This window comes from Phoenix dactylifera, chromosome 9 (assembly GCF_051530095.1).
Source record: "Phoenix dactylifera cultivar Ajwa chromosome 9, Ajwa_hap1_PhDact_Kaust_v1.1, whole genome shotgun sequence".
Taxonomy (NCBI): domain Eukaryota; kingdom Viridiplantae; phylum Streptophyta; class Magnoliopsida; order Arecales; family Arecaceae; genus Phoenix; species Phoenix dactylifera.
Genome location: NC_143198.1, coordinates 19,705,566 through 19,733,548, shown reverse-complemented (window position 1 = coordinate 19,733,548; position 27,983 = coordinate 19,705,566). Strand labels below are relative to the sequence as shown.

The following is a 27,983-nucleotide window of genomic DNA, read 5'->3' as shown; positions in this document are numbered from 1 at the left end:
TTAGAGAAATTTTTAAAACATGAAGTATGTTTATTAAAAGGAGGTTTCACTCTGCATCGGGTTTAAAGTAGAGACAATTTTGGAAACAGTAGAGACAATTTGCAATAAACTAAGCATCAAAAGCAGCTCACAATGTATTTAAATTTTTCGGCGCCTAACCACAAACTTTGTCCAGCCATAGCACCAATCATTTATCTTGATCAAATCAGATGTTCTTCCGATAATATATATTAAACTTTCATTTTCACGAGCATCAGCTCGGAACGCTGCTTTTCCCACTTTGATGAATTAATGCTTTGAATCATCACCACTTGTGTCATTCAGTGCTTGTTAACCTATCCCTTTCAAGCTATAACATCAATGACACATCTTGAACAGTAGCTGATTCCTGAAATAAAGATCCTTCTTCGTTTTCCCCAACGTTCTGCTTAGGAAATTTATATGCATTACTTCCTCCTAGATGTAAGCATGAGAAGAGACATTTCCCTGCAAGCTTTTTGGATATCCATATGATTGTGAATCCGCCGGACCCAAGCTTATAGTAAATATAATAAGTCTCCATGGCACCAAAATTTAGTTCTTTCTGTGGCATAGATCACCATCTGCCATGGTTCGGTATGTGATAATATTCACACCCAGGATAGCTGCCCCATGGAGATACATTAATGCGAAGTGCAGGCGAGGCAGGCACTGGCAAATAGGCAACTGCTGCACCCTGAAGACCCATCCGGTTTCATATTTAGATATGATTTGCGCCAAATACATGTCCTGCATATCAAATGAGACACTCAAAATACGGCTAAGAGGAAAAGAACCAATATCACATCCATCTTTCCACTTCAAATTCGGTTGGAACCGAGGTATTTGTTGAATCTGCTGCCTGGGTCACAAACATCCATCTGCTTGATCATTCATGCGTGTACTGCCATGTTTGCAAAAAGCTCATAACCTGCTTGCTGAATGCGCTCAAAATTTATGAAATGGCTTCAACAATCAGTCCAATAAAAACATCCATTCGGAGGTTCAGATTTCCAGAAACGAATATAGTTATTACTACATAAAATCATATAAGATCAGAGACTACAAAAAAAATACCTCTACAAAATTTTACATTGAACTTCTAAGTGGGTTTGCTCACATTAGCTTTCTAAGAATGAAATTAGATTTGCAAAATTTTAGATTGCTAGACGCAGGAAACCAGTGAGGAATATCCACGGACCTCAGTACTTCGTCAAAACCTCTGCACCAGTCCTTGTAATCAATATTGTATGCTCAAACTGTGCAGCCCGGCCGCCATCAGCCGTAACTGTTGTCCAGCCATCATCCCACGTAACACACTCAATGCTTCCCATTGTGAGAATGGGCTCTGCAAAGCAACTCAATTAATAACAATTAAAGGGAAACAACAAAAAAAAAAAGCGGGCTCATAATGAATATAAGTTCTCAACAGTCCATTCTACACCATGTCAGATATAAGAGAACATGATAGATGAGGTTTCAAAAAGAACAGTATATGCATATGTATATAAGAGCGTGGGGTTATCAGTGCAGAGTTGGCCTGCTTCCCACCAAAGGAGGGTACCAGATCTCAGTTGGAAAGCTGAGCAAGGGACCCTGTAATGTATGAACATTGTTTCTCCTTGTGTGAACTGCCATTTATCTCATCCCCCATAAACATGTTTTGGAAAAGTTTGCAGCTTTGCTATTGTTTTCAAAGGAAAATAATGTAAAACCCTGATCCTGTAGCCAAGGCCGGCCCGAGCCCTAGGCGACCGCCTCGGTCGCCTAGGGCCTCGGGCCAATGGAAGGCCCCCGGGAGGCTGACCAAATGGAAGCAAAGGCCCCATATAAAACGGGATCTGGAGCTGGCTACGAGTCTTCCCCCTTGATGGAAGGGAGGTGGAGAGTTTCCTGGCCTGCAGAGGGGTAATTTGGGAAGTTGGGGACAGTAGTTTTGTTTTGGGTGGGGAGAGGGAGAGAGAGAGGAGGGATTTGGTTGGCTTGATAGACGCCTGAAGCCACTCTTTATCTTTCATCCCTTCTCTTTTTTGGTTTTGGTCTTGGTTTTCCTTCCCTCACATTACTCCTGATCCAGCTGGGCCATCCGGAAGAAAGATAGGGGGATTGGAGATGGACTTCTTGGAGGGTGGAGATTTTTTTAGTTTTCTCCTCTCGGTTTCTTCTCCCTTCTTGGGTGGTAGAGAGAGAAAAGGAGGGAGGGGGTTGAATGGCTGCTGTGCTGTGATGTTGCAGTTGCCGCTTGGGTACTTACTTGAAGGGGAGATGATGGGATGGGGTGAATTTCCCATAATGACCCTACTTTCTCTTATAGAGAGGTTCCTTTATGGACAAATTCTTTTCTCTACCTTGACCATGAAGTGCCATGGGATGACCTTTTCACGGTAAACAGTATTGCCAAGCATTATCTCAGTTATTTAATCAGTTTCATGGCCCTTCATTTAGAGTAATTACTTTTATGTGGTTCCATTCAAGAATTATATTAAATTGAAAAAGCTTCTTGTCTATCTTTGTTAGATTCATGTATCTTTGTTGAAATAATGTACTTGATAGCTATCTATTTTTATATATTTTTTTAAGTATTTTATATTTATTAAAAAAATTATTATTAAAAAAAAGAGGCTCCGTTCATTGGATTCGCCTTAAGCCCCAGAATGTATTGAGCCGCCCCTGCCTGTAGCTCATGATACTTCTAATTCTCTCTAACAACCGATAGGAGTGGAATTGTGATGAAAAATATGACCACGGTTTGCTATACCATACCGAACCAGACAGTACGGGCTGAACAGGATAGTATGGAGATGCCGTACCAGTTCGGTAGTGGTACACGGTATGGAGGATATATCGATACTCAGTACACCAAACCAGCCCCATACTGTACTGTACTGACATAGTGATAGTGTAGCACCAGTATGGACGATAACGGTACACGGTACAGGAGGCATACCAATACTTAGTACACCAAACCGGCCTCATACCATGCTATACTGACATAATGATAGTGTGGCACCGATATGGAGCCCAATACCGAGACGGCGTACCTTGGGTATGACATTGCTTAGCCTTTGAAAGGCAAGGTGAAGTGCAAAGTATACTCAAAACAGGTCAATGACAATGTGCACAAGAGGTCGCTGTTCTAGCTCCTTATCTTCTTTAACATGTTTCTTTCTCCCAAAAGACATTTTTATAGGTTGAGAAATGAGGAGGAAATAAGAGTACAAATAGTAGATATGGTTAATGTACAGAAGCAATCCACTTAGCAACTAATTCTATATCTTGTAAATCGACCAAAAAAAGGACATAGAAGGAAAACTAGTAGATAGGAATTAGCTAATGGTATCCTGATGAAATCTCCAGGATGCTCTCAATACCATTCTTTTGATTACAAACTAGGAGTGAGACACGCATATGTCCTAGCATGAAGAGGAGTGTTGATAAGAAATCTATGGATTTAAATGAGGCCAGGTGTTTTTTTTTCATGTTTTGGCCTTCAATTATAATGTCTTTGGGCTAGATTGTTTCGCCAAATTTTACACAAAAGCCATAATCGGGAATTCTTTCGATGTACGGAGCTATTGCTAATAATTCCATGTTTTGGTCATCACTTACATGTATTTGGGCCTGATTATAATGACAAAATTTACATAATAACCCCACTTGGGGATATTTTGTTCTTTTAACATCAAAGAAGTAGACCTAGGAAAATATTACAAAGTGGACATAGAGCAAAATTTCAGTCTTGCATCCCTCCTCATTCCCCTATCTACATTTTGTTACTCTCTTCCATCACTTATTTCACTTCTTCTTTTTGCTCTTTTTTGTCCTTGTTTCCTAATTTAGGAACTTCTTCCTTTATGTTATTCTTTTTGGTATCAACTTTAAGCCACTATTTTCAATTGCATATTATGCACTGAGCCACTACATTTGCTTTATTTGGTCATTATTTGACCACACTACATATATCAAACCATTTCAGAGAAACAAAAGACACCCCTTCCGAACAACTTTCCAACAATTTAAGAGCTTGTTTGAATACATTTCAAATATCATGCTATGCTTACTAGATCATACAAGAAAGAATTCAAAAATGAACAACTAAAGAATTTGGAGAAATCTCTGATATCTTTTGTATAGACAAACATGCATATGTTATGTCCTAGAGAACAAAACTGCCTCATGACTCAACAAAGTTATCCTAGAATCAAGCTCAAATCATAAAACTTAAGTCAAGTTGTATTCACATCCTTTTAATCTAACTATACAATAATATTTATTTGAGAAAAAGATTCTATAATAATATAGAGAATATAATATTTCAGGATAATATTTAATGATACCAACCACAGATGAGAAATATAAAATATCGAATACATACCAATGGTAAAAGTTTGACCTTCAACCATACACCCAGATTTATCATTACCTACAAAATAAATACTTGTCATCAAGATGAGAAAATAAATCAAGGTTATATAGAAAAAAAACATTAGAAGCACAAGCTATCCATTTTTGGTGTATAGACACAATCCAGAAGCTAGAAAGTTGCAGTGTAGCTCTATGAAGTCAGGTCAATTTTTGACACCATTACCATTCTGCAAACAAAATTTCTTATAGAAAGTATAGTTGAAAAACCTGATAGAAGACAACCCATTTTATAGTTTATGATAAGATGAGAAAGCAGAATATAGCCTTAACATGATGTCTGAGCAATTTCGGTCCATGTGTCCTGAGATGTGTGGTTCATAGTTAATGGTCTATGTTTTTCATTTGTATGACCTACCATGCATGTTGAAAAACATAGATATTATAATATATACATTTTTTTCCACTGTGATGCATAGGAAAGAAACAGCCAGAACAACTTAACTCATTTTGTATTTTTGGGCAAGTTAAAAATCAGATCATTATTAATAATGTGAATTGTCAATTTTGATGGATAACTATCATGCATTTTGCATATAGAATTCGAGCTTGATTTCCCTTGGTAAGATTATAGCTCCACTTTGTAGAATGAAAAGAGAGATGAAGAAAATGGGGAATAGATATTAAAAAAAAAGAAAAGGAAATGAACAATGTGGATGAGGAAGAAGAGAAGTTGAAATGAAGGGGTTTAAATACTAAATCCAAAGAAGGTAAAACAAACCAAGAGGAGGAAGAGGAGACTCTATGAGTTTGGCAGTTCTTTTTCACTATTGTTTAATCTATATAATATTCTTTATCTTGCCACTCTCGGTCTCCCTCTAATTTAAAGCATCAATTTTTGATATACCATATATAATAGCAAGTATCATGCTAGCAAAGACGTGAAACCTTAATATATATAGGTTGTAGTGCTATAAATAAAAATAGTAATTCTTCCATAAATAAGACCAAATTAACTGAAGCTAAAATCATTCCCAGTCATTTTTAACCTTAAGCCAATCATGTAATTTTGTCCCTAAGCATGTACTTGCCATTCAAACTCCTCAAGATAGTACTCATTAATAACAACTAACCACTACCAATAAATCTTGGTAGAAGAGTGCAGATCCACACTATATGGTGTCTTGTACTTGCCATTACTCTTATGGGATGATCTACAAATATGGCGAACAAGTCAGTTAAGAATCCTAAAACAAGACTCAAGATGAGTGAGTGCCATAATTGACAAAATGAGTGTTTTACTGAAAAATATCACATCCAGAGTTCAAACGCTCACAGTGTTGTCTCCACCATAGCGAGCGAGCGAGAGAGAGACAAACACACACAGAGAGAGAGAGAGAGAGAGAGAGAGAGAGAATAATTTATTCTTCATTTTGCTTTTCTAAATATATAGCACCTTATAAGAGGCCAATAAGTCTACTTCGCATACAAAGCCATATTCATTTTAATGATCAAGTGTTATCTATATAACTCATTTTTATCTTGCAACTAAGCTTAACCAGTAATTTATTTCAAATTGATATGTGTAATGACTTTATTAATGGTTAACCCCATAGAGCATACATGGAATAGCCAATTGGCTTTGCTAAGAATGTGTTTTTTCATTTATGTGTAAATTCCACAAAAGCCACATATGGGTTTGCACAAGCTACCAAGGCATGGCATATTCAAATTTGATGCCTATCTTTATGTTAGATACAAAAAAATATCTTACTATTTTGATCATCCCAAGATTCGACAAAGCATAGGTCTTCTTCCTTCCTCATCGCCCCAAGGGATGCAAATGAGTTGGGTCAACCCGTCACCCAACTCGATTAGACCTAACCTGATCCATATTTGAAGACCCGTGGGTTGGGGTCGGATTCAAAAATTGGACCGAATCTAAATTCCAGGTCGAGTCTGGGTCCTGTATTTTTCAACCCAACCGATCTAGCCTGTAAATCATCCGAATCTAATTTGAGTCACCAAAAGATGGCCTCAATCTGATCTAAACTCAATCCAACCCGACTCAAAAATTCGAATCATATAAACCTTCTTCTCCTTCACTCTAAATATCTTTCCCAATTAATTAAATGAACTCTCATTTAATCTAATTCCTCCTTTTCATCTCAATAGTAACATCTCCTCTCATCTATTTCGACTTAATTATATTTAAACATTCATGATTCATTATTTGTTATAGAGTCTTATTTATAATGCCCCCAAGAATATTGATATATATTTTAAAAAATTGTAGTCTGTAAACTTAAGAATGATAATTAGTGATTTTAAGTTAGCTCTTTTTCATTTTATATAAATTTTTGAATGAAATTTCAAGTTTAAGGTAGCTCTTTTTCATTTTATATAATTTTTTTAGTGATTTTATATTTAATTATCAATTATTAGATTTTAGCTATAACAGAATAACTAGAAGTTTGACTCAAACTACAAACCCGAGCTGACCCAATCTCAACACGAACTTGAACATTTTAGGTTTGGTCCGGGTCCAAAATCATAACAAAAATATAAACCTAGGTTGGGTCCCAGTCCGACCCAACCCATTTGCAGCCCTATTCAAAACCATGTTTCATCAAGTCTTCAATATGAAATACCTTTCATTATAACATCATTTGCCGTTGAATTCATTTTTCCTGGCAACAATATGAGTTACAATCAATAAATTATGAAAGTCAGAAAATTTCATGCAGGTCAATCAAGGTAATGGTGATTCCATATTCTGTACAACATATGTATGAGCAAGACGAGATTTGTTAGCATTTGGTGATGTGTCAAAAGCCATATATCAGGTACAACAGTCAACAATTAAATAAACTTAGCAATTGAAAGCAACAATCTGTAAGATCATGTTCACGATAAATTGCAAAGCCAAGAGATAAAAAGTTTAATATATCATTATCAAGAAAATTGTGCATAAATCAGCTGTAGCTTTATAAATATTCACCGGAAAAGAAATCATCTAAATGGTTCAAAAATCTGGAATCATCTTCTCTTAATAAAATATGGATTCTTTCTGAATACAAGAATGCATCTTCCAGCAGTCTCCAACTAAACGTATTTTTAGGCATCCTTTGCATACTACAAATTTTCATATATATTTGTTATAAAATTTACCAGAGTGAATCAGAAAGATGATTTGAGAGATGACTCACGATGATGCAAGATAAGTGGCTCAGCATGAAATACAGTGCCAATACCATGCCCAACAAAACGTTCCACCACGCCATAACCATATCTTTCAGCAAACTCACTAGAACAATTTAAAGCGATTTTTAGAAAATAAATGATTAATAGAACTAACTACAACTACACAGAAAGAAAAGTAATAATATTTTTAACAGTAAGTTGTATATTATTGTAAACAGAAGAAACCTAAACAGAAACTGAGTCATTTCACATATAATTCTGCATATCATAAATGGGCATAGAGCAACCTAGAGTGTAATGTGAATCTACAATATTAAGTAGAACTGCAAAACCATATTTCTGAGTTTTGGATGATGGATATTTTTGGCTGTCAAGGAGAAAAGATGTATATTGAAGAGGCAATTGAACCTCCTCTTTTTTCTGATTGGTAAGACAATTCTTGCACTCTTGCTTAGTTTAAATAAATCCATTCTGATATTAGAAGACGTAACCCTTTTTCTCTGTAGATGTGTTCAATTTATTACAGCTTCTATCTTATATGTCAGTGATCAGATCATCTATCAAATCCTCCATGACTTCAATGCCACAGTTCCCAAACAGTTTGGGAAACCCATAGATAAATCCATTGCTGGATACTTGCACGATTTTCTTTTAAGATTTATATTTTCTCTCAAGGCACCTTCCTCAAAAGGTCAATGCCCTCACAGGTGCCAGCAGAACTAAGCACCAAAACAACATTATATTTTCTAAAATACTAGTGTGCTTTAATCTCATCTTCCATGCTTTAACAGTTTTATCCTAAAACCATCTTCATGAAACAACAACCACTCTGTTCTTTCCGGGGTGCTTGCCCTTGAAGTGACTCTGTTTATCTCCTCCTATCATGTGCATCTTCATATTTTAAGCTGTAACTGCTTTTTCTGCTACATCATGCCATATACATCAAGTACTCGACTTCTTCTCATAAGTGCTTTTTGCTTCAGTTGATACCAATGCATCTCTCAGTATACTGCATTCTTAGAGCGAGAGTTCAGTAACGTATGGTCTCCTCCACCCAAAACCCCTTTCTGTATGTGTTTTTTAACCCTAATTTCCATTATAAGATGCTCTTGTGACCCTTTGTGATTTACAAGGTCTCTCTCTCATGCAGAATGTCCATGTTTTTGCAGCAAAACTACACCTATGTTTTTTTTGTGTCTCTCAGATATGTCTCAAAATATTAATTTGCCAATGGAATTCCACTGAATATCCATCATGTCTGATGTAAGCCACTAAAGATCTTACGGAACAATGTTAGTTAGTGGGCACAATGGTCTATTCACTCTCCCATCCCAGCACTGTGCATGTTTGAATAGTGCACTGGTTTTCTCAGAACTCCCTACATTCACCAGTCAATCATCCATGCTTTCTTCATTACCATCACAGCCCAATATCTCACCCATAGTTACTCCATATTGTTTCCTCCAAAACATTCCTTCATTAACCCAATTAACTTCATGTCACTATTAACCAATAATTTACCACTATTGGCTTCTATAACTTGCTTAACAACCACCACAATCCCACAAAAAAAAGGAAAAAAGAAAGGAGCAAGTATATTTAATGGCTTAAACCATGTGGTCCATATCTGAAACTGATTAAATCTACCACCCATGGAATTAGAAAAAAAAAATGGAAAGTCTATATGCATATAGCTATAAAAACTAAAGAGCAAGATCAATCTTACCAACCTATCCAGCCCATACCAATCATACCATAAAGTACGGATAATATACCGGTACAGTACCAAGGTTCAGTTCGGTATATGAGCCAAACTAGTTCATACCAATCCCAACTAAGCAGAAGCAATCAGTACCACCCGGTACCAACCTGTACTACCCAGTTTGGGGCAATACTATGATTGGGGGTGAGAAAATATATTAAGACCCTGTCTTAATACGGGAAGTGTACTATACTATACCGAATCAATAACATACCGGTACAGTTTTTGGTACTGATTTTGCGGAACTTGCTAAATAGTGTACAATAATTCCCTAACTGCATTAGTTTCATAGTATACAATATAGCATGGATTATTTGCCCAGCATTAGAGGGTTGCTTGTCCTTCCAGCATTTTTTTGAAATGCATACTCCAAACCTGGAGTCTTCATATGCATAAACAGATGCTTCTAATAGTAAATGACAGGTTTAGCATAATTACAGCATTTGTCATCATTAATTAAGACAATTAGAGAATAAATCAGACATAAACTCCAGAAGTGGCATGAAATGTTTAAATTTCTTCAAAACCTCATAAATTGTAGCAAGAACTCCTGCATTCTTCGCACTGGATTTTACATTGTGATAGCATCAACATACCTTATTTTCTTGCCAATCTTCTTAAAGCTAGCACCATCTTTGCAGGCAGATATGCCCCTTTCTAAGCATTCTTCAGTTACCTGATAAGGAATAAATAGTCATATAAGAAATAACATATTTTCTCTTTGCTTTATATTTGAGGTATGCCTTTTCAGTCCACAATGCAAAGTTAAGCTAATCGGAACAATTTGACAAGGTGTGAAGAAGTTGATGCAATTATGTATTTACCAAGTATTTTAAATGTTCCATCATCGACTACTTCAAAATTCAAATTGTCAATATTGAGATCTAGCCACTAACTATAAACTTCTTGATAATCGACTTGAAAAGAAACCGGTAAAGGATAAATTCCTTTAGTTTCAAACCTGACAAGGAGACTCGTAAAGAAGAGAAAAAAAGAGGATGCAAGATTGAACAAGAGATAGTAGGCCAAGATGGAGAAGGAAAATGAAATAAGGGGAAATAGAGAGGTGAAAGTGGCAGGAATGTGGACAGGTGGTTGCTCAACATATTTAACTGAACACCCTTACTCTCATATTATTAAGCTAGATGTGTCCATAAAGATGCAACCTCTATTTTAGCCAACCACAAAATGTTTTCTTCAATACCAGTTATGGATCCAAATCAAGATTTAACACGATTTATAAGCCAAATACAAAATCAAATGGATCCATGTATGCACTATAAAATGAATAATTTTTACACACCCTGTCAGAGCTAATCCTAAAACTTTTCATGCAAATTTCTCATGCCTAGCTTAGAGCACAAGGCAAAAGCTATTCAAGAGCCTTCATAGAAATGTTACCCAATTGCTTTGACTTTTGATGGTGCCAAATCTTTCTTACCCAAAATATCATGAAATGAAGTTACATATAACTCCTACAAGTTTTCTAACTGGGTCGTTAGGTCAATGATGACAAAACTTGCATCTCGGTTATCATGGAACATTTCAATAGGCTTACTTGCAATAAAACTTAGCACTTGTTTACAATTCACATTTAAATTAAGCATGGCTTAATTTTGTATTTCTTGATCTACAAAGTACATTGTCTTTTTTTATTTCTCAAAGAAACAAGATTATCTCTAATATGTGAAACATCCTTTAGCATAATTTTCATTAGTTAAACACCAGCCTAATCAGTATTAAGTAAGTAGCCAGCTATAAGCTAGGAAGCATGTATACTTGAAATCACATGCTGTGTTTGCATTGGAAATGTATTAGATAATGATACTCATCAGATACTTCCCCGATACATGTCCGATGCTTTGTAAAGTATCCTATTTTTCAAAATTAAAAAGAACACACTAATTTCTCGGATAAACTCGAGATACTTCCCGATACCTCATAAAATGATGGGAAGGGCACTTTCTTTCTTTTTTTTATGTTAAACTTTTAATGATGAGTGATCAATTTTGTAGTCTATGATGTCAATATTTAAATAAATGTAGATTGGGGCTAGGATTTAAATTATGTCTAAATGATGAACTAGCAAAAGTTGATGCTATCTTGTAAAATACAGATTGCATTATTTTGATAGGCTACTGTGCTTTATGGATGTTTTTTTACACACATAAACATGTGAATATACTTGTAGATAATATGTATGCATATATGAATGTACAAATACATAAATTCATCAACATATCCTATCCCTACATATCCTAATTTTCAAGATCTATCGTGTCGTGTTGTATCCATATCCCATATCCATGTCCATGCTTCATAGGCTATAAGATCTTTTTATGGACAATAGCTGTTACTACTCCTCTAGGTAACTCGTTTTTGGAGGTCCTTTGGTTCTATGTTAGTATTTCTAACTCATTAAGAGGAGGAAGTAATTTGCTAGGAATCCAGTGATCAAAGTATGTATATTTTACAACTTCAAATAAATTACCTTTTATTGGCATACAATACTACCAATAACTTGAAACACAAAGATATGAACGAGCAGGATTGCAACAAGAATAATATAGATAATGCTCCTATAAGAAGACAGTAATACAATACCTTTACAAGGCGTTTTGTAGGTTCATTAACATTTCCGCATAGAAATGTTTTGGAAGTGTCCCCATGGTAGCCCTAGAACACAAATCATAAGCTGTTTACTTCATACCAAGTAGACATAAGTCAGGAAAATTTTTATGCCAGATAACTATAACTTTGCATGTATTTTTTTAAAAAAAAAGACTTCTTTCAATAATTAATAGGTTATAATAGAAGAACTACAGGAGATAATTTTCCTGAGAATTCGACTTAAATTTAATGCCTATATTAATGCATGAGAAGCATAACCAACAAATTCCATTATCAATCTCCTGTCAAGGGCTGAATCCATAATTGAAATCAACCTTTTTCAATAGTCCTCTTTTATCTTTCACAAGTTGCTTGGGTATTCACTTCTTGTTTATGCCTCTACCAATTTCCTTTGCACATTAACACACATTGTCCTCCATATGTAGTAGTCAAAATCCTATATAACTTAAATTTAATAGTTGCCACATGGTTTTGTCGATTGCCCACTTAAGAAATTCAACTTTTCTATTTCCCTTCATATAGAACAATATTCTAACTAATAAAAAGAAAGATGGGATTACTATTGTGTCATAAAATCTTTATTTGAACTCTCATAAGGCACAACATGACACGACTTTTGAGGCAGATATCCACTTTAACAACCTTATAGTTGGAAATGCCTTTGAACTCGCAATCCTTTTTAAAACACAATAATAAATTATCAGAGTCTATCTCTAACAATCTTGCATGTTTATCTCTAAAGGACGCCTCATTCTCCTCTTCACTACCACAACAATAAACTTCAACACTATTCAGGTTTTATGATTTAATTTCAGTCCCCTTGCTACATATAATTTATTCATATATGGGCTTCTCTGGCCTTCATTTTATGAAGAACTCTAGAAGGAAAAAAATATCACAAAGACAAGCATGTTTAGTGCAATGTAAAAGAATAGAATGAGTATAAAGATTAGTAATTGGTGAATTTGATGATTACAATAACATACACATATTTAATCATCAGTTTTGTTCATTTCTACAGAATTATGCAAAACTTGAACGCAGCAGCATGTAAAGCAGCGATAAACATCTTCTATATATCATTATTTGTATGTTCAACGAGAAAGTACATCTACTTAGGGGTGAAAGTGGACCAGATAATATCCATCTGAATCTATTTTCCTATCCAAATTTCTCCGGATACAGATAAAAATTTGAGCCACCAACTAATAGTCGTATCCGTATCCATATTCATCAAAGAAAAAAGGATACAAATATGGGTAGATGACTATTTGACCAGTATCTAGTTCTGTTTGCAATCCTATTTGATCTTAAATAGTACTAATGAAGTTTTACAAAAAATAAATGACCATATTAACATGTTACTAACTTAAGTTACCTTCTATTTAGTGATAGCTTTGATTTTATGGTCAAAAAAGTTTAACTATCTGATTTATATCAATATCTACATACATACTTTCAGTATTCAATATGTGTCCATAGTCGTTTGTAACAAATATGGATATGTATTTTTGCACCCGACTAAAATCCGTATCCACATCTATATTCACCAAGTATAAGCATATACAAATATGGATATACTGATATCCGATCTGCATTGATCCATTTTCAGCCCTACTTCCACTTCACCTAATAATTACACCTCTATGTCACTATATGGTAACAATAACTAAATGAAATTTTACAAGCTGTATAAATATTGAGCAAGAATGTCTTAGATGCAACAGTGTCCTCCCTCCGTGACTAATTATGTTGATGCAGTCAAAACCTAGGGTTCCTAGAGCAGATTGAACATTTAAAATTGTCGTATGGGTAAGGTTATCAATACGCTAGCAAAGCTTTTTCTTTAGTTTTTAAGATTCATGGATTTAGTTTTGGGTCAAAATTAGGGTTTTGTAAGTTTGTCTTTGATGTTCGAATGTAATATACTTTAATTTATTATATTTCATACATTTTTAATTAATAACAATTTTTTTTAATTTTTATTAAACAATAATTAATTCAAAAAAATATAAATTAAAATTTATTCTTGGCTTATGTAGCCTCTGATAGGAGGCAGCACATATATTTTTCCATCCCATATTAAACACCAATTGCCTAACTATTCTAGAAATTACTTTAATTTGGGCTTTTATTTATAAGAAGTTAATATGCCAAAAATAATCAATTATTGTCAACAAATATAGCTGACCGCATGCTAGACCCCAAGCATGATACTAATTTCTGGAATCTAACATCTCCTTTAGCTTTTATTAAATTTTATCCAAAAATATCTATTTTATTAAAAAATCAAAAATTTATACCAATGCGAAGATCTCACTAAGATATAAAGTATATCACGAAATCATGCCAAAATACAAAATTTTAGCATAATTTGCCCTTAATTCTTTTTGGATATAACAAAAAGTAGGGAGTGGGAAACTACCATGCCGAATGTTGGATCTACCCTCCCCACTCACCCTTCCACTCTCTCCCTTTCTCCTCTCTTACACTGTTTGCAGGTGAAATAGAGGGAGAAAGGCTGTGCTGACTTTTCTCATACAATTATTGAGGAGCTCATTGAGTGGGTACCACCCACTTACCAGGCCAAACTGGATGGAATTGAGCGGTTTCAAGCAGTTCAGCCTAACAAAGACCGGTTTGCACAAGTTTAGGCTCACCATCATGTCGAGACTACGAAGCATTTCAGTTCGTGATCGATACGGTATGACACCAGTACAACAAAGAAATACAACATATTCTTGCCCTGCTTCACAAGGTGATCTAAAAGCTATAATGCAGTGATAGAAACCAAAATAAGTTTTACCTCTCAAGAGTTCCATGAGCCTAACAAAGAGAAATTAAGTTGCGGATTACAATCAGTTAAAAAGATATATAAGTGATCTTCAAAAGAAATTATGTATCATAAGTGAAAAACCTGACATGGTAAAAGCAATAAGCAGAAAAGTCAAAATTTTGATGGACGGTTGAATTTTTAATACAACAGAAAAATCAAATTGTTCTTTATGAACACAAACAAACTAAAAATATAATAGAAGAAAAAAAGAGCATACATTCAAATAAACAGTCACATCGATGTTTATGATGTCTCCATTCTGCACAATGATGGAACAAGTGTTAGTGCAAGGCATTTTCAGTCTCACTGGTCTTATAGAAAGACACTCATACAAACAGTGAAGAAAATGTCATCTCAAAAAACCTGTAGCTGGCGGGAATCAGGTATTCCATGGCACATGCACTCATTGACTGATGTGCAGACACTTTTTGGAAATCCTCCATAACCAAGTGGGGAAGGATAAGCGCCTGCATCGATAATCATCTTGTGCACTGCTTTATCAATTTCATTTGTTGTTACAGATGGCTGATAGAAATATGCATCTTTGCAAATGTTATTATTTACATCAAAGAAAATAACATAATGACATAAAGGAAGTAAGAAAGAAGTAAACAAAAAACTGATGAAAGGTACCTATTGAAAATATTTCTCTGGGTATTTGATACAAGAAAAAGTTTTGCTAACAAAGAATGCATGAGAAGAATGTCAATATATCCCACTTAAAGGTCCAATCTTAAGCAGTAGAGTCCAAGCCTTTGTCTCATAGCATAACATTATGCACAATGCAAGTCAAAATAGTGAATACTTACTCTACCAAAACATGTTTTCTAATTTTTTTGGCATTTTCATATTTAAGATATATGTGTGAATCATGCGACATGATTCACTGCATTATACATGCTTATAAAGAATCAAGCAAATTTTTAAAGGATGAAGTTTCTCCAATCATCATCAAAAATCTATTTAAAATGGTAACTGTAACGGAAAAAGTTAGTCTTTTTACTGCATTTTTGTGTCAGTACATCAACGTGGCATTGCGCTACTGTCAAGCTCAGGTTCAATTTAGATCCCTATGTGAATTATTGATGATCGATGAACATGCGTCTTGTAAAACTGTGTTTTAGTCTTATTTATCAGAGGGGTACAAAGAATTTTTACTGTTAATGAGTATTGATCAGACATATCTAGCCACTGGCATTTTTAAAATTGATGCACATGCTGCCGCCTGAAGAAGTTTTGCAGACCTGGGTTCCCTTCTGATATAGAGGAACTACTCTTATCCCCCCCCCTTTCAAATGTGGCAAAAATTTTCGTGCATAATGATTGCATTTGTGGCTATATATATATATATATATATATATATATATATATATATATATATATATAGCTTGGCTTTTCTGGTCAGCACCATGCATCATAAAAAACAGCATCCTTGATTTATTGCGCATGACACACTTGTAGCATAGACCACCTGTCACCACAAAATGACCCTAAAACATGGTTACAGGATGAGGTATATCGAAAAGAAAGGGCACATTTTCTGATTTGGTTTGGATCAATTCTTCAACAGCAATACTTCATAGACAGCTATGGTTTGCTTATAATAGCTACAGAATACTGGGGAGCAATTTAGTTAATAGATCTGAATGGCAGTTAGTAGGATTAGACTGGCAAATTTACTACCCCAAAAAGGATTTTACAATTCTATGTGAAGTGGACAGATAGCCCTGATCAACTTATGGACAGTTATGACCTTCCAACCACATTTTTATAGCAGGATTTGTAACCATGGTTAGAACCAATACTATTAATATGTGCATCAACTTTTTAAGCTTGGGCTCATTGATCCTCAATTACCAAATACTTAATCTTTGTAAGAGCTACCTTTGATGTCATTGAAGGTTTTTCCAAATCCTTTATCATAAAAATTCCATCCATGTCAGCTTAAGCCTTACCCCTAATATTTTTAGGCCCTTCAATACATAATTAGGATCTTGTTTACCAAAACCTCCTCCAGTTTCCAATGCGAATGCCCCTACCTTCCATCACCCCAACAATCTTGTATCTTCTATGTTCATCTTCCTTTCTTGAGCCCGCTTTCTTTCACAGAAGCATATGACACTGCAGGCACTATTACCAATTTATGTAACTTCCCTATCATGAAATCAGTATGCAGTCAAGTCATGCTTATGTGGTACCATTTCAATTAGCAATAAAAAAGTGCATTTTCCTCCACGATTTGTTAGTTCGTAAGATGCACCTATGGTGAAACTGCAACCAGATTAATTTATCAAAATACAACCACTAAGGCAATGATGTAAAAGGTAGTTCAACTGAAAAGCTATGGGCCTATACAAATAACAAAAAAAGAAAAATTTCAAATGAAAAAAAAATACTCGGATTCTTTACTAACATTTCTGTCAAAGCCAGTACTATTATATGTCCATAGACTTTGAGAAAACTGAATCCTAAAAGAATAGGACGATTCCTTACCCTAACCAGTGTTCCTGCAAAATCCAGAACACGTGCAGCAAGCTCACAGGCAGCTTTCATGCGAGCAATACCATCATCATCATGTACTTGACATTCATTAGAGAGTTCTGGCAACGTGTTTGAACCCACATAAGGAGGTCTGGCTATATGTTCTGGAACGGGAAGCCGCGCAGAGACCTTTCCACGCCTTAATGGTGGTCTCTTTCTTATTTTTACTGAGCTTTGAAGCTCCCGTGACCTTCAGGTGATTGATACAATTAGTTAACAATATTGTCCAAGCAGCACTATAATATGACCATATGGCCTTGAAAGGTAAAATGCTGTGCCTGATCACAGATTTCATGACTTAGTTGTGAAAGAATGTATTAGAATAATGGATCAGAAAACAACAGAAAAAGGAAACCAAACTATGCATGAATTGAGTCACAGTTTCAAGTTCAATAATGCACTCTGTGATGCATTAATCATGCATACATCATTGTTATTTATAACTTTAGTTGTTATATTGTAACTATGGATCGGCAAAAAAGAGAAAAAGGAAACTAAACTAGGCAGTAGTTAAGTTACAGTTTCATGTTAAAAAATGCGCTCGAGTCTCCATCCTCAAACAAAGCAATGTCATGCATTAAGCATGCATACATCATTGTTATGCATTATTTTGGTTGTCATATACTTGAAACTATGGTGATGAATACAAGCTTCACTTCAAGCAAAGTTACAAGCAAGGTTTTAAAAACGTGTTTTGGTTTCAACTTTGGCAATTTCGCTCTGAGTTTCATAGTTTTGATCAAAAAAAGGAAAATTTAAAAAAATAAATAAAAATATGAAAAATAAAATAAACCAAGACAAGTTATTTCAGAGTATTTTATTTCATTTTAAGTCGGCTAAAGAATTTATATTATTTGAATAGTTTTGAGCTGAAATTAAATTTTCATTAAAGCTTAATGCATTAATCATATAGCATGAATGTACTAATATATAGAGTAAAATACCAAATATCACTCAATCATATCCAAACTAAACATGAGTATTCAAGAACATAAATTAAGTATATATCTCACTCTCCAAAATAACATCAAAGCTCCTAGACATGCACAAACATCTATATTTCTACATATTGTAATATTTTTTGTAACTTAAAAATGCACTTTAAGATTGCAACCTACCCACTTCAATAAAAAATTTTAGACAAAAATAACATGGATTAGATCATTAGAGCTTTAAATAAATGTGTGATCAAATTATATTGATGAATCAATAAAAAGCATTATGTATTTACTTGGGAAACTCGAAAATAGAAAAAAAAAATCAGTCAGTTTGCAGAAACTGGTCGAAATGCTGAAAGCGGCCAAAACTGATTGAAACTGAGCAAAACTGGCCAAAACAAGCCAAAACTGACCAAAACCAAAAATTTTGATCAGTTTCAGGTCAGTTTTGGATGGAACTTCAAAACTTGGTTACAACACCATTTAGTGGACGATGTGTCTTTTCTTCACTCCTGCCTATGGATCAAGTAACATGCTTCCAAAACTCTTTCCAAGAGCTTGGACTACTAAAGCTCAAAACACCCATAGCAAATCTTCATCATGGGTTTTCAAACTTCTACCATCCCTTTTCTGTGACTGTGTCAAAGCTTCATAGCATGAAATTATTTTGGACTATACTCCTATTTAGTGCATGATTCTTCGCAAGATCTCAGCACTATAGGAGCTCTAAACATCCATAGCACATTTCCAGCTTGGATTTGAAAATAGTGTTCCTTTTTGGGGCTGTGCAATTGTTAATAATTCAAAAGTGGTGGCCAGCAAAAAGTTTGTAAAATTGGACAAAATCATGGTGCTTCAAATTGGTGTTCCAAGGTGATCAAGGGCTTAAATGTAAGTTGCGGACACTATGCTATCAATAATAAGTTCTCTATTGATCAAAATAATGGTCAAAGTTTAAAAACTTTGATACCATCAGCTATCAATCTATTACAGCCCTTCCATAAAGTTATCTTATCCCTCACAAGCAAAGGACTTTTTGTCTACTTTTACAACTTCAATCTCCTTTACACATTCTTAAAGGAAGCCTATACATTGTTTAGCTCCAACATTGAAGTCCTCCAATAACCCTCTGATTGACTAATCATACAGCATCCATGTTTCTTCATTAACCTGAGCCACTCACTGAACACAGTTCTTCACCTAAGAAACTCATTTAAATACGAGCCTTTCAGTAGCAGAAGCCTTACGCTCCTGTTAATTTTGTATCTGAAACAATTGGCAGTGTGAGACGAGCCCCAAATACTGTCACCAGAATTGCCAACCAAAGGCTAATATCAAAAAAGGATGAAGAAGATGAAATGGAAGGACAATACCCTTACTTCCATGATACCTTCTAAACCAAGAGGAAAAACGTTCAGTGCCATGCTGCTGTTCACAATGGATCTTCTGAAGGTATTATTACCGACCATTCTTGAAGGTCAGAGCATGTTGCAGCCTTTCTAACACTACATCACCTAAATGTTTCCACGGGCACATGCCACTTCAGAAAACAAGTTGAAAACTAGGTACAACATTTTAATGAATGGATTGTCAATTGGCTTGCTTCTCGTCCTACTACTTTTTTTTTTAAACTATCAGATGTTTCCACATAATAGTTTTATGCATATACTGATATACAAGAACATGTATATGCATATTATTTTTCATAAAAAGGACAAAATGATATTGCTTCAGAAATAACCCTAAAGAGAATATCAGAATGGGTTTTTCTAAAAGTAAAAAGTTGCATTAGAAGTTTAGAACTACAGATACAAGTGGAAGACAGCAAAATAAGGACATAATCTCATGCAGACTTGCCAGTTGCCATGGCAAACGTACTTCCAAACATCAAACTACAATTAGATACCTCTGAATTCGCATGGCCTCCTCCAACCCAGATAACCTTCTTGATATAATAACACAACGCTTTTGTATAGCTTCTTTTCCTTGATCAAAAGAAATCAAAAATAACATAATTAATGAGGATAGTTTTGCAAAACAAGATAGTTTTGAAAGAAGAAAATTATGTATACAATTTATAAGACAATCCATGCATCAAGCAACACCCAAACATAGACCTCATACACATCATATCATTGACTACAGAACCTTCAGAAAATGCATAATAGCAATCTCTAGCATTGCACTTTTTAACCCAAAATTACCAAAAAATAACCCAAAACCAATTCTGGGACAAAATTCCAGCAGCCACAAGCCTAAATAGCACTGAAAAATAATGTTCGTATGACCAGCAGCATCTTTTTGAAAGAAAAGGTCATCATTATCTCGTCTAGAACCTAATTTGCATAAAATCTTGTGCATCAATAATCTTCTTTAGAGAGCATCTAATGGTTTTACTTTCATCCTGAAATCGGATTCATACTTTCTTGGTAAATCAATAGTCTAGCTGTAGCAATTAAAGAACAGATTGTGCCCTGGTTCTTGGTTCTACGAAAGATTCAGAAAGCTCAACTCGCCGATGTTCAAGGGTGGAGCTAATCCTCTGACCGCAGAGACCTAGATTCGGGAGATGGAGAAGATGTTCGATGCACTACAGTATTCCGAGGACGTAAAGGTTAGGGTGGCCATACCAATGCTGAGGGAACATGCCGAGTTTTGGTGGACTGCTATAAGAGCTGCTAATGGGAATGAGAACGTGGGAGGAGTTTAAGAAAATATTTTATGATCAATACTTTCCCGATGAAGTAAAATCAGCAAAAGAGAATGAGTTCTTGGCCTTGGGACAAAAGGATGACATGATAGTATTGGAGTATGCAAACAAATTTAACGAGTTAGGCCGATTTTGCCCCCAACTTATAGAGTCCGAAAGAAGCAAGGCTAACAGATTTGAACAAGGTCTGAGATATCCGATCCGGTCTCGTTTTTCATCTCACCTCTTCAGTAGTTATAAAGATGTGCTGAAAAAGCCCTAATGGTCGAATTAGATTTGAAGAGATCAAAGAAGGAAAGGGGTGACAAGAAAAAGCCCAGACCAGCAGGAACTCAAAATGACCAGCGCGAAAACTTAGAAAACAACTCTAACAAAGAGAAGGGATTGGACACTTGCAGGTACTGTGGCAAGAATCATCATGGACCTTGTCTTAAGAAGCTGGGAGCATGTTTTTCATGCAGCAAGGTGGGACATATGGCATGAGATTGGCCTATCAAGAAAAAGGATAATCTAAAACCTACCAAACCAGCCGATCAAATACAAAAAGAAAATGTACGAGTGTCCGCTTTGACCCAACAGAATGCTAGTGCAAGTGATCAAGTAGTAACAGGTATCATTCTAGACAACTCCATAAATGTCCATGCACTATTTGATTGTGATTCTTCTATTTCTTTGCATCTTCTAAGTTTCTATCTCTTTGAAATGCATAGCCGAAGAATTGATTCAGCCATTATGTGTTGTCATATCTCTTAAGAAAGTTATTCTAATAGATGTTTTGTTTAAGAACTTTATCACTTAGATGAGGAAGTTAAGGTTCATACATATCGGTCTAGAGTTTTGAGCCTTAGAATAGTTGGTTTTGTTAAGAGTTGCACAGTGAAAGTACAGTGGAGTAGAAGTGGACTAAGTATCCTTATTTGTTAAAAAATGAAGGTAGATTAAGTTTCAAGGATGAAACTCTTTTAACGGAGAAAGAATGTGAAGGCTCGATCTGGGCGTGATCAACTCTATCGGCCCGACCTGAGCCCTAGCCCATAGAGTGGCCAAGCGCAGAAGACTCTTCTTCTCCTTCGGCGACTACAACTAGGAGTCAAAGTCCTAGAGTCGCCAGGACCCTAGGACTCCTCTATAAAGGGAGAGCTCTCTCCCTCCAAAGTTCTCCATCCCGAGCAATCCTCCTCTTTCCCTCTCCTCCTTCCTCTTTTTTCCCGTTGAGTTCGCGTCTGCCCGTTATTATGCTTGCCGAAAATCGGGGCTGTCGGACGCCGCCGAAGCCGAGGTAACGCCCTGTCCTTCCTCCCCTTCCCTCTTTCTTCTTCTCACGATCCGGAATCCCAGCTGCCAGCCGAGAAATCGGCCAAAAATCGATCGACAAAAGGGAACCCTATTTTTACCGGTCCTTCTTTCCCCTTTTCCAACCATCACCGATGTCAACACTCGTCGCCGAAACTCTCGACCTCTCCCCTGTGTCGGCCTCTAACCGATGTCGGAGCCCCAGCCGCCGGTAAGCAAACAGAGACACAAATCCACCGATCCAAGACCACCTTTATTCTACCCCTATTTTTGATCATCCTCTCTTTTCTAGTCGCCACCACCTGCAGTCAAATATCCAACTGCATTGCCGGCACTCCGGCGTTGACCCCCACCATGACCGTAGCCACCAATCCACTCTCTTTCTCCCCTGTTCACCAACAAAGAAAAGAAGAAGAGGAGAGACAGCCCATCCCTCTCTTTCTCTCTCTTATTTTCTCTCTCTAGGAGTCCTATGGATCTCGATACAGGATTGTGTCAATCTGATCTATGAACCCGAGTTGATTCCTAAAAAGAGGCCCTAAACTACCTTGGTGCCCGGGACGCCTACTGGACCAATCATTCCAGCCCTATTAAGTGCTTATGAAACCCACTATTAAAGAACCCTATTGAATAGGCTTGGCCCTAATCGAGTCTGTGCCCCATGATTCATTAACCGAGTTACTTAAACCTAACCCGTCTGGTGTCGCCATACTCTATCATCCGACCAACCGTCTCCTTTTTATATTATTTTAATTAGATTAAAATCATCAAACGAAAATTAATTTTGCTTTTAATATTTTTAAATAGGGTTAATTGAAGTTTGATGATATGGGGCTAAAGAGGTAAGTAGATCTTACCCTCATTATTCTTCAAATGATCATATTTTTCGTGCATAAAATTTGCTTGTAGAAATATCATGCTCTTCTTAAAATTATGGATTAGCATATGTGTTATAAAAATCATACTTTATTATAAATATAGTTTTATGAATGTTTTGATGAAAATGGTTTTGTTATAAAATATGAATCTGATCATGCCATTTAGTGTTTTTCATCTATTTATATGTATATTTTTAAAAAAAGATATAAATTTTTTAAAGGCTCTCAGATAGATGTGTATTATTCCTAAAATTAAAAAAATCAACACTCGGAGCCAGCATCCATATGAACACAGGCCCTGCCAGCGGATATAAAGTTGGCATACGAAACATGAATCTATGTCGATTACGAATATGGGCCCTATCACGGATATAAAGTGACTGTAGCACAAATATCTGTGAGCAATATTTTGAACTATAATATAACTAAATGGCAAAAGAATAATTGATGTATTTATTTACAAAACGAACTTGGAACTATGTTTATGAAAGATGGATGATTTGTTCATGCATGATTTGCTTTATGACTTGTTTTAATATATTATATTATGAAATACTTTATTTTGTAATATTTGTTATTTTTCTGAAATGATGCATTGACATGGAAAAACTTATGCTTGATCCGATAAGATAATGTAAGCTTTACTGACTGAGTTGTGTCGCTCATATATCTCTATTTTTATTTTTCTCTCACTAGACGAATATGGTTGATAGAAACGAAGGATGGCTCAGGCTTGTAGTTCGCACAGCAAACTTGGCCAGTATTGGTTGCATTTAATGGATAATAAAATTGAACTTTTACTTATTATATTTTGTTTAAGATGAATTTGAAAGTTAAAATGTAATGTTTGGCTTCGTGTTATCGTGGGTTGTACCCCTCAGTAGCACAGCCATGTCATACTCCGAATCTAGGGCGTGACAACATTGATAACAAAATTAGGTAACGAAAGACTAGAAACGAGTGAACTAGAGGTACTCTAGGGACTCATTTGGTTTGCAGAAAGAATTTTTTCTAACTGAAATATTTTTTCATAAAGCTAATGCCCCAGTATATGATGTCTAAAAAAAGATTTTTGCATGTTTGATTGATCATTAGAAAGTGGCACATTTCTGAGTGGCTTATATTTGGTTGAGCATCTATTTTCTTGAAAAAGTTGTATAAAATATCTCCATGCCCTTAATAAAAAGAAAGATCTTACCTCATTCTATCTAAAAGCTTAAGAGCACTTTTGAAAAAAAAATTAACTCAATTTCTAGCTGGTGGGAATTGGACTTTCCCATAACCCACATTAGTTTTTCTTTGCCATGAAATATGGGAAGCTTATTTCATGGAAAAGCTACTTTTCTATCTCTCATTCTTCGAAAACTCCAAACAAACATGAGGTATTTCTCCATTTTCCGGTTGACCTTACTTTTCCCCTCCCCTCCTCTTCCCACAAACCAAACGAGTCCTAGGAGTTGCAGGAGGATAAACTAGTTGCAGCCAACTACAACGGTATGACTAAGATTCATACGGCCAAACCCTAATAATAGTTGATTAAGTTTGCCGGTAATGGGCACAGCTACGCTTATAAACCATACGTTGCTTCCCTAGTTTAGAACATTAAGACACGGCCCGATCTTCATTTTAACAAAATAATTCAAAACCGTTATCATAAAGCAAGAATAAACGAGACAAGAACCGATACTTCAGACAAATTTCAAACCTGAGATATTAGGAGACGAGTGCCTGAGGGGTTGGCCCATGAGGAAAAGCCGATCGGAAGGGGCTTCCATGAAAGAAGACGGCGGTGCTGCCATGATGAAGCTGTTAAGAACGCCCTTCGCCGCCATTCCAAGCCGAAGAAATCGAACGTCTCTGATCTTTATTGGGCGAGCAAGGGGGCGGGGCGTCGGCGGAAGGGAAGGAGGGGAGCGGATGAAGTATGAGAATGGACTCCAAAGAGTCGATGAGGAAAAGTCCCAGAAGGTGGTGTGAAAAATCCAGCAGAGAAGGATTACATACGGTTGTCTCGCTTTACGCTTTCGCCCATCCCAACCGTCCAAGTGGTTGGTCCCCTAGCCTATTGATAGAATCTTTTGTGCTAGCATGTACCTCGATTCTCTCCGCGGCTGAGCCCATCGGAAATTACTCTCTGAGGGCCATCCGATAAATATTATGAAAAAGTTGGTCATCTGACCAAATTACTCATATTCTCGTACTTTCTATATAAATTAATTAATTTTTTTTATAAATAATATTTTGCTATAAACGAAAAAAAAAAAATTATCCATTTTGAAGATGGATAAATCATTTCCTCGTCAGCAGATCAATAATTTTTTATTATAATATTATATTATATTATATTAATATATAATATATATTATATTAGATTATAAGAGTATTGCAACGAGTCCCTCCTATTTGATTGCTCTACGTTTTTATGTTTCTTTTCTTTTTGTTGTTATCACCATCATGTGGAAGTCAATTGATTCTACAGATTTATTATATGCCCCCTCCATCACAAAATCTAAATCATAAATCCCATTTCATTATATGCCCCTCCATCACAAAATCTTTAAATAAATTAAAAAAAAATTTATAAACATCCTTCTAAGTATCAAATTTTGCATGAATATCCTTTCAAATTAATATTTGCATGCATACCTTCGTAAAATACTTATTTTACTATTTTATCTTTTTTTATTCTTATTTTTGAATATATATCCATGCCATCTAACGCCGTTAAAAAAATTAATGATTTCAAATCAAAATGACTAAAATACCCGTAATGGATAGATGTGCAAAAAAAATATTTATAAGACAATCAAAATGGAGAACAAAAAAATAATTTCAAATTTTTTTTTATTTTTAATTAAAATAAATATGGTTTTTATTAACGGTGTTAGAAGAACCGTTATGTTAGAGGTATTCGAACAAAAATACAAAATAAATATAAATTTAAAAAATAAATATTTATACAAATTTAAATTTTTAGAAGAATATTCATAAAAAAATAATAAATTATTATATGCCCCATCCACCACATGAATTCTAGATTTCAGCTTGCCAAAATCTCCATCACTGCCCTCAAAAGCTCTCCCTGCAACACACAAGATCAAATCCTACATGCAACCTACAAATCTACTCAGAAGCATCTCCGCCCCAAAGATCTATTCTCCATACACCCAAAAAAATCAATGTAGATACCCCATTCCAAACCCAAACTACGACATCCCTCATATGCCATGCATCCATGAATCTCTCTTCTGGGTTCTGTGACCCGTCTCAAAATTGATGTTATTATATATATTTAATCTCAATAGAAGGGAGAAAGCTCTACCTCTCCAAAAATTCATAAGAATCTTAAAAATATATTTTTAAAATCAAGCATGCTAATTGGGCTCTTCTTAATAGATTATTTCTATTAAAAATTATTTCCTTTTATCAAAATAAAAGAAGGAAGGAATCAGGTTTTTTTTTGCTTTTTCTTGGATGGAAGCTTTTTGCAACAACAGAAATATGAGATCGGGAGGATGTTTAGAGGGGAAAACTTCGGGAAGGTAAAATACGTGCACGACGTGGAGATCAGGGAGACCGTCGATATGAAAATCTTTAATCAGAAGTGCATCCAATCCCTCAAGATTGATGACCACTGCATGAAGCCCTTTTTAGAAAGATTTTCTTCTCATTTCTCTAACAGGCTCTTCCTCCATCAGGGACTTTTTAGAAAGAATAGAGAAGAGAGCCTTTGAAGAATCAATATGAATGGGCATTCTTTGATATTTCCTGCAGATAAAGAGGGAGTTTGAGATGCTGAAGCAGTTAAAGCATTTGAAGGTCGTCCAATCATATGAGGTTCACTTCCATTCTCAAGCCCATTTTACAGAATTAATGATTAGGGAAGAGAGAGAGTAATATGAAGGGAGAAATGACATGATGAAAGAAATGATGGGAGAGCATTAGATTAGAGTCTAGGGAAACATGGTTAGGAGGATTCCATTTTTTATAGTTAGTGATTGGATAGATTTTTTGGATTATTTTGGGAATAAGGACAGTATACTTTATTTAAATCTTTACAATTTTAAGTTTATTTTGTAAGTTATTAAGGGAGACTATATTGTTTCTAACGAGACCATATTATATTTTTTCCTCACAAATACTAAACTATTTATCGCATTGATAAAATATATTATTTTTAATTTAAAGTTTAAACCATACTTTTTAAAATATTTTTATGTTTATTTATTTTTATCTTCTTGTGTATAAATACAAGAATGATAGCCGTGCAATACATGGGAAGATAATGAAAATGGAAATATAGTTTTAGGTAATAAAAGAATAATAAAAACATGAAAATACAATAACAATATATTATAAGTGGAATGTACTTAATATTTATTGATCATTTTGCTTTCAATATCTCACTAATAAAAAGATTAGCACAAATGGAAAAGATAAATTGTTTGACAGAACAATTGAGCGTTAATAGTAAGATTAATAAATGTATGCTTATGTCAAGACATCGAGTCCTTTTTAACTTCATGCAACATATTCTGATTTTTTTTCTTTTCAACCTAAGCAATTGTTTTCATTGTGGTTAGAGTATTCATCTTGTGATTGTTTCAACCTATGCAAAAATAAAGAAGAGAAAATCAATAAAATTTACATGCTTTAAATGATTAAATATAGAATTTGTATAGTTAAAATTTTGCAATAAGTTATAAAAGGGAATGACTTTTTTCAATAGGATCTATTTGAAATATGCGACATAAAGTCCAATTAGACCTTATAGAAGAGTAGGTGTTGTTTGTTGTAAATTTAAAATGAA

At 35.1% G+C, this 27,983-nt stretch overlaps 1 protein-coding gene across 2 annotated transcripts; it reads right to left on the bottom strand.

Annotated features, from left to right (window-relative positions):
• Nucleotides 1-9: 9 nt before the first annotated feature.
• Nucleotides 10-25,199, bottom strand: LOC103719147 (methionine aminopeptidase 1B, chloroplastic-like). Of its 2 annotated transcripts, XM_008808255.6 has the most exons (10): nt 24,879-25,182; nt 20,199-20,277; nt 17,307-17,544; nt 15,177-15,338; nt 15,031-15,072; nt 11,951-12,022; nt 9,943-10,022; nt 7,590-7,687; nt 4,394-4,441; nt 10-1,366 (listed from the first exon to the last, which is right to left on the bottom strand). In XM_008808255.6, exons 1-10 carry the CDS (start codon nt 25,003-25,005, stop codon nt 1,221-1,223), a joined length of 1,092 nt encoding a protein of 363 aa, XP_008806477.4. In that variant the 5' UTR covers nt 25,006-25,182; the 3' UTR covers nt 10-1,220. The 2 variants fall into 2 exon arrangements, with proteins under 2 accessions (XP_008806477.4, XP_089781489.1); XM_089925363.1 differs by lacking the exons at nt 10-1,366; nt 4,394-4,441 and adding an exon at nt 4,448-7,070 and having other exon boundaries at nt 24,879-25,199.
• Between the last annotated feature and the right edge of the window lie 2,784 nt (nt 25,200-27,983).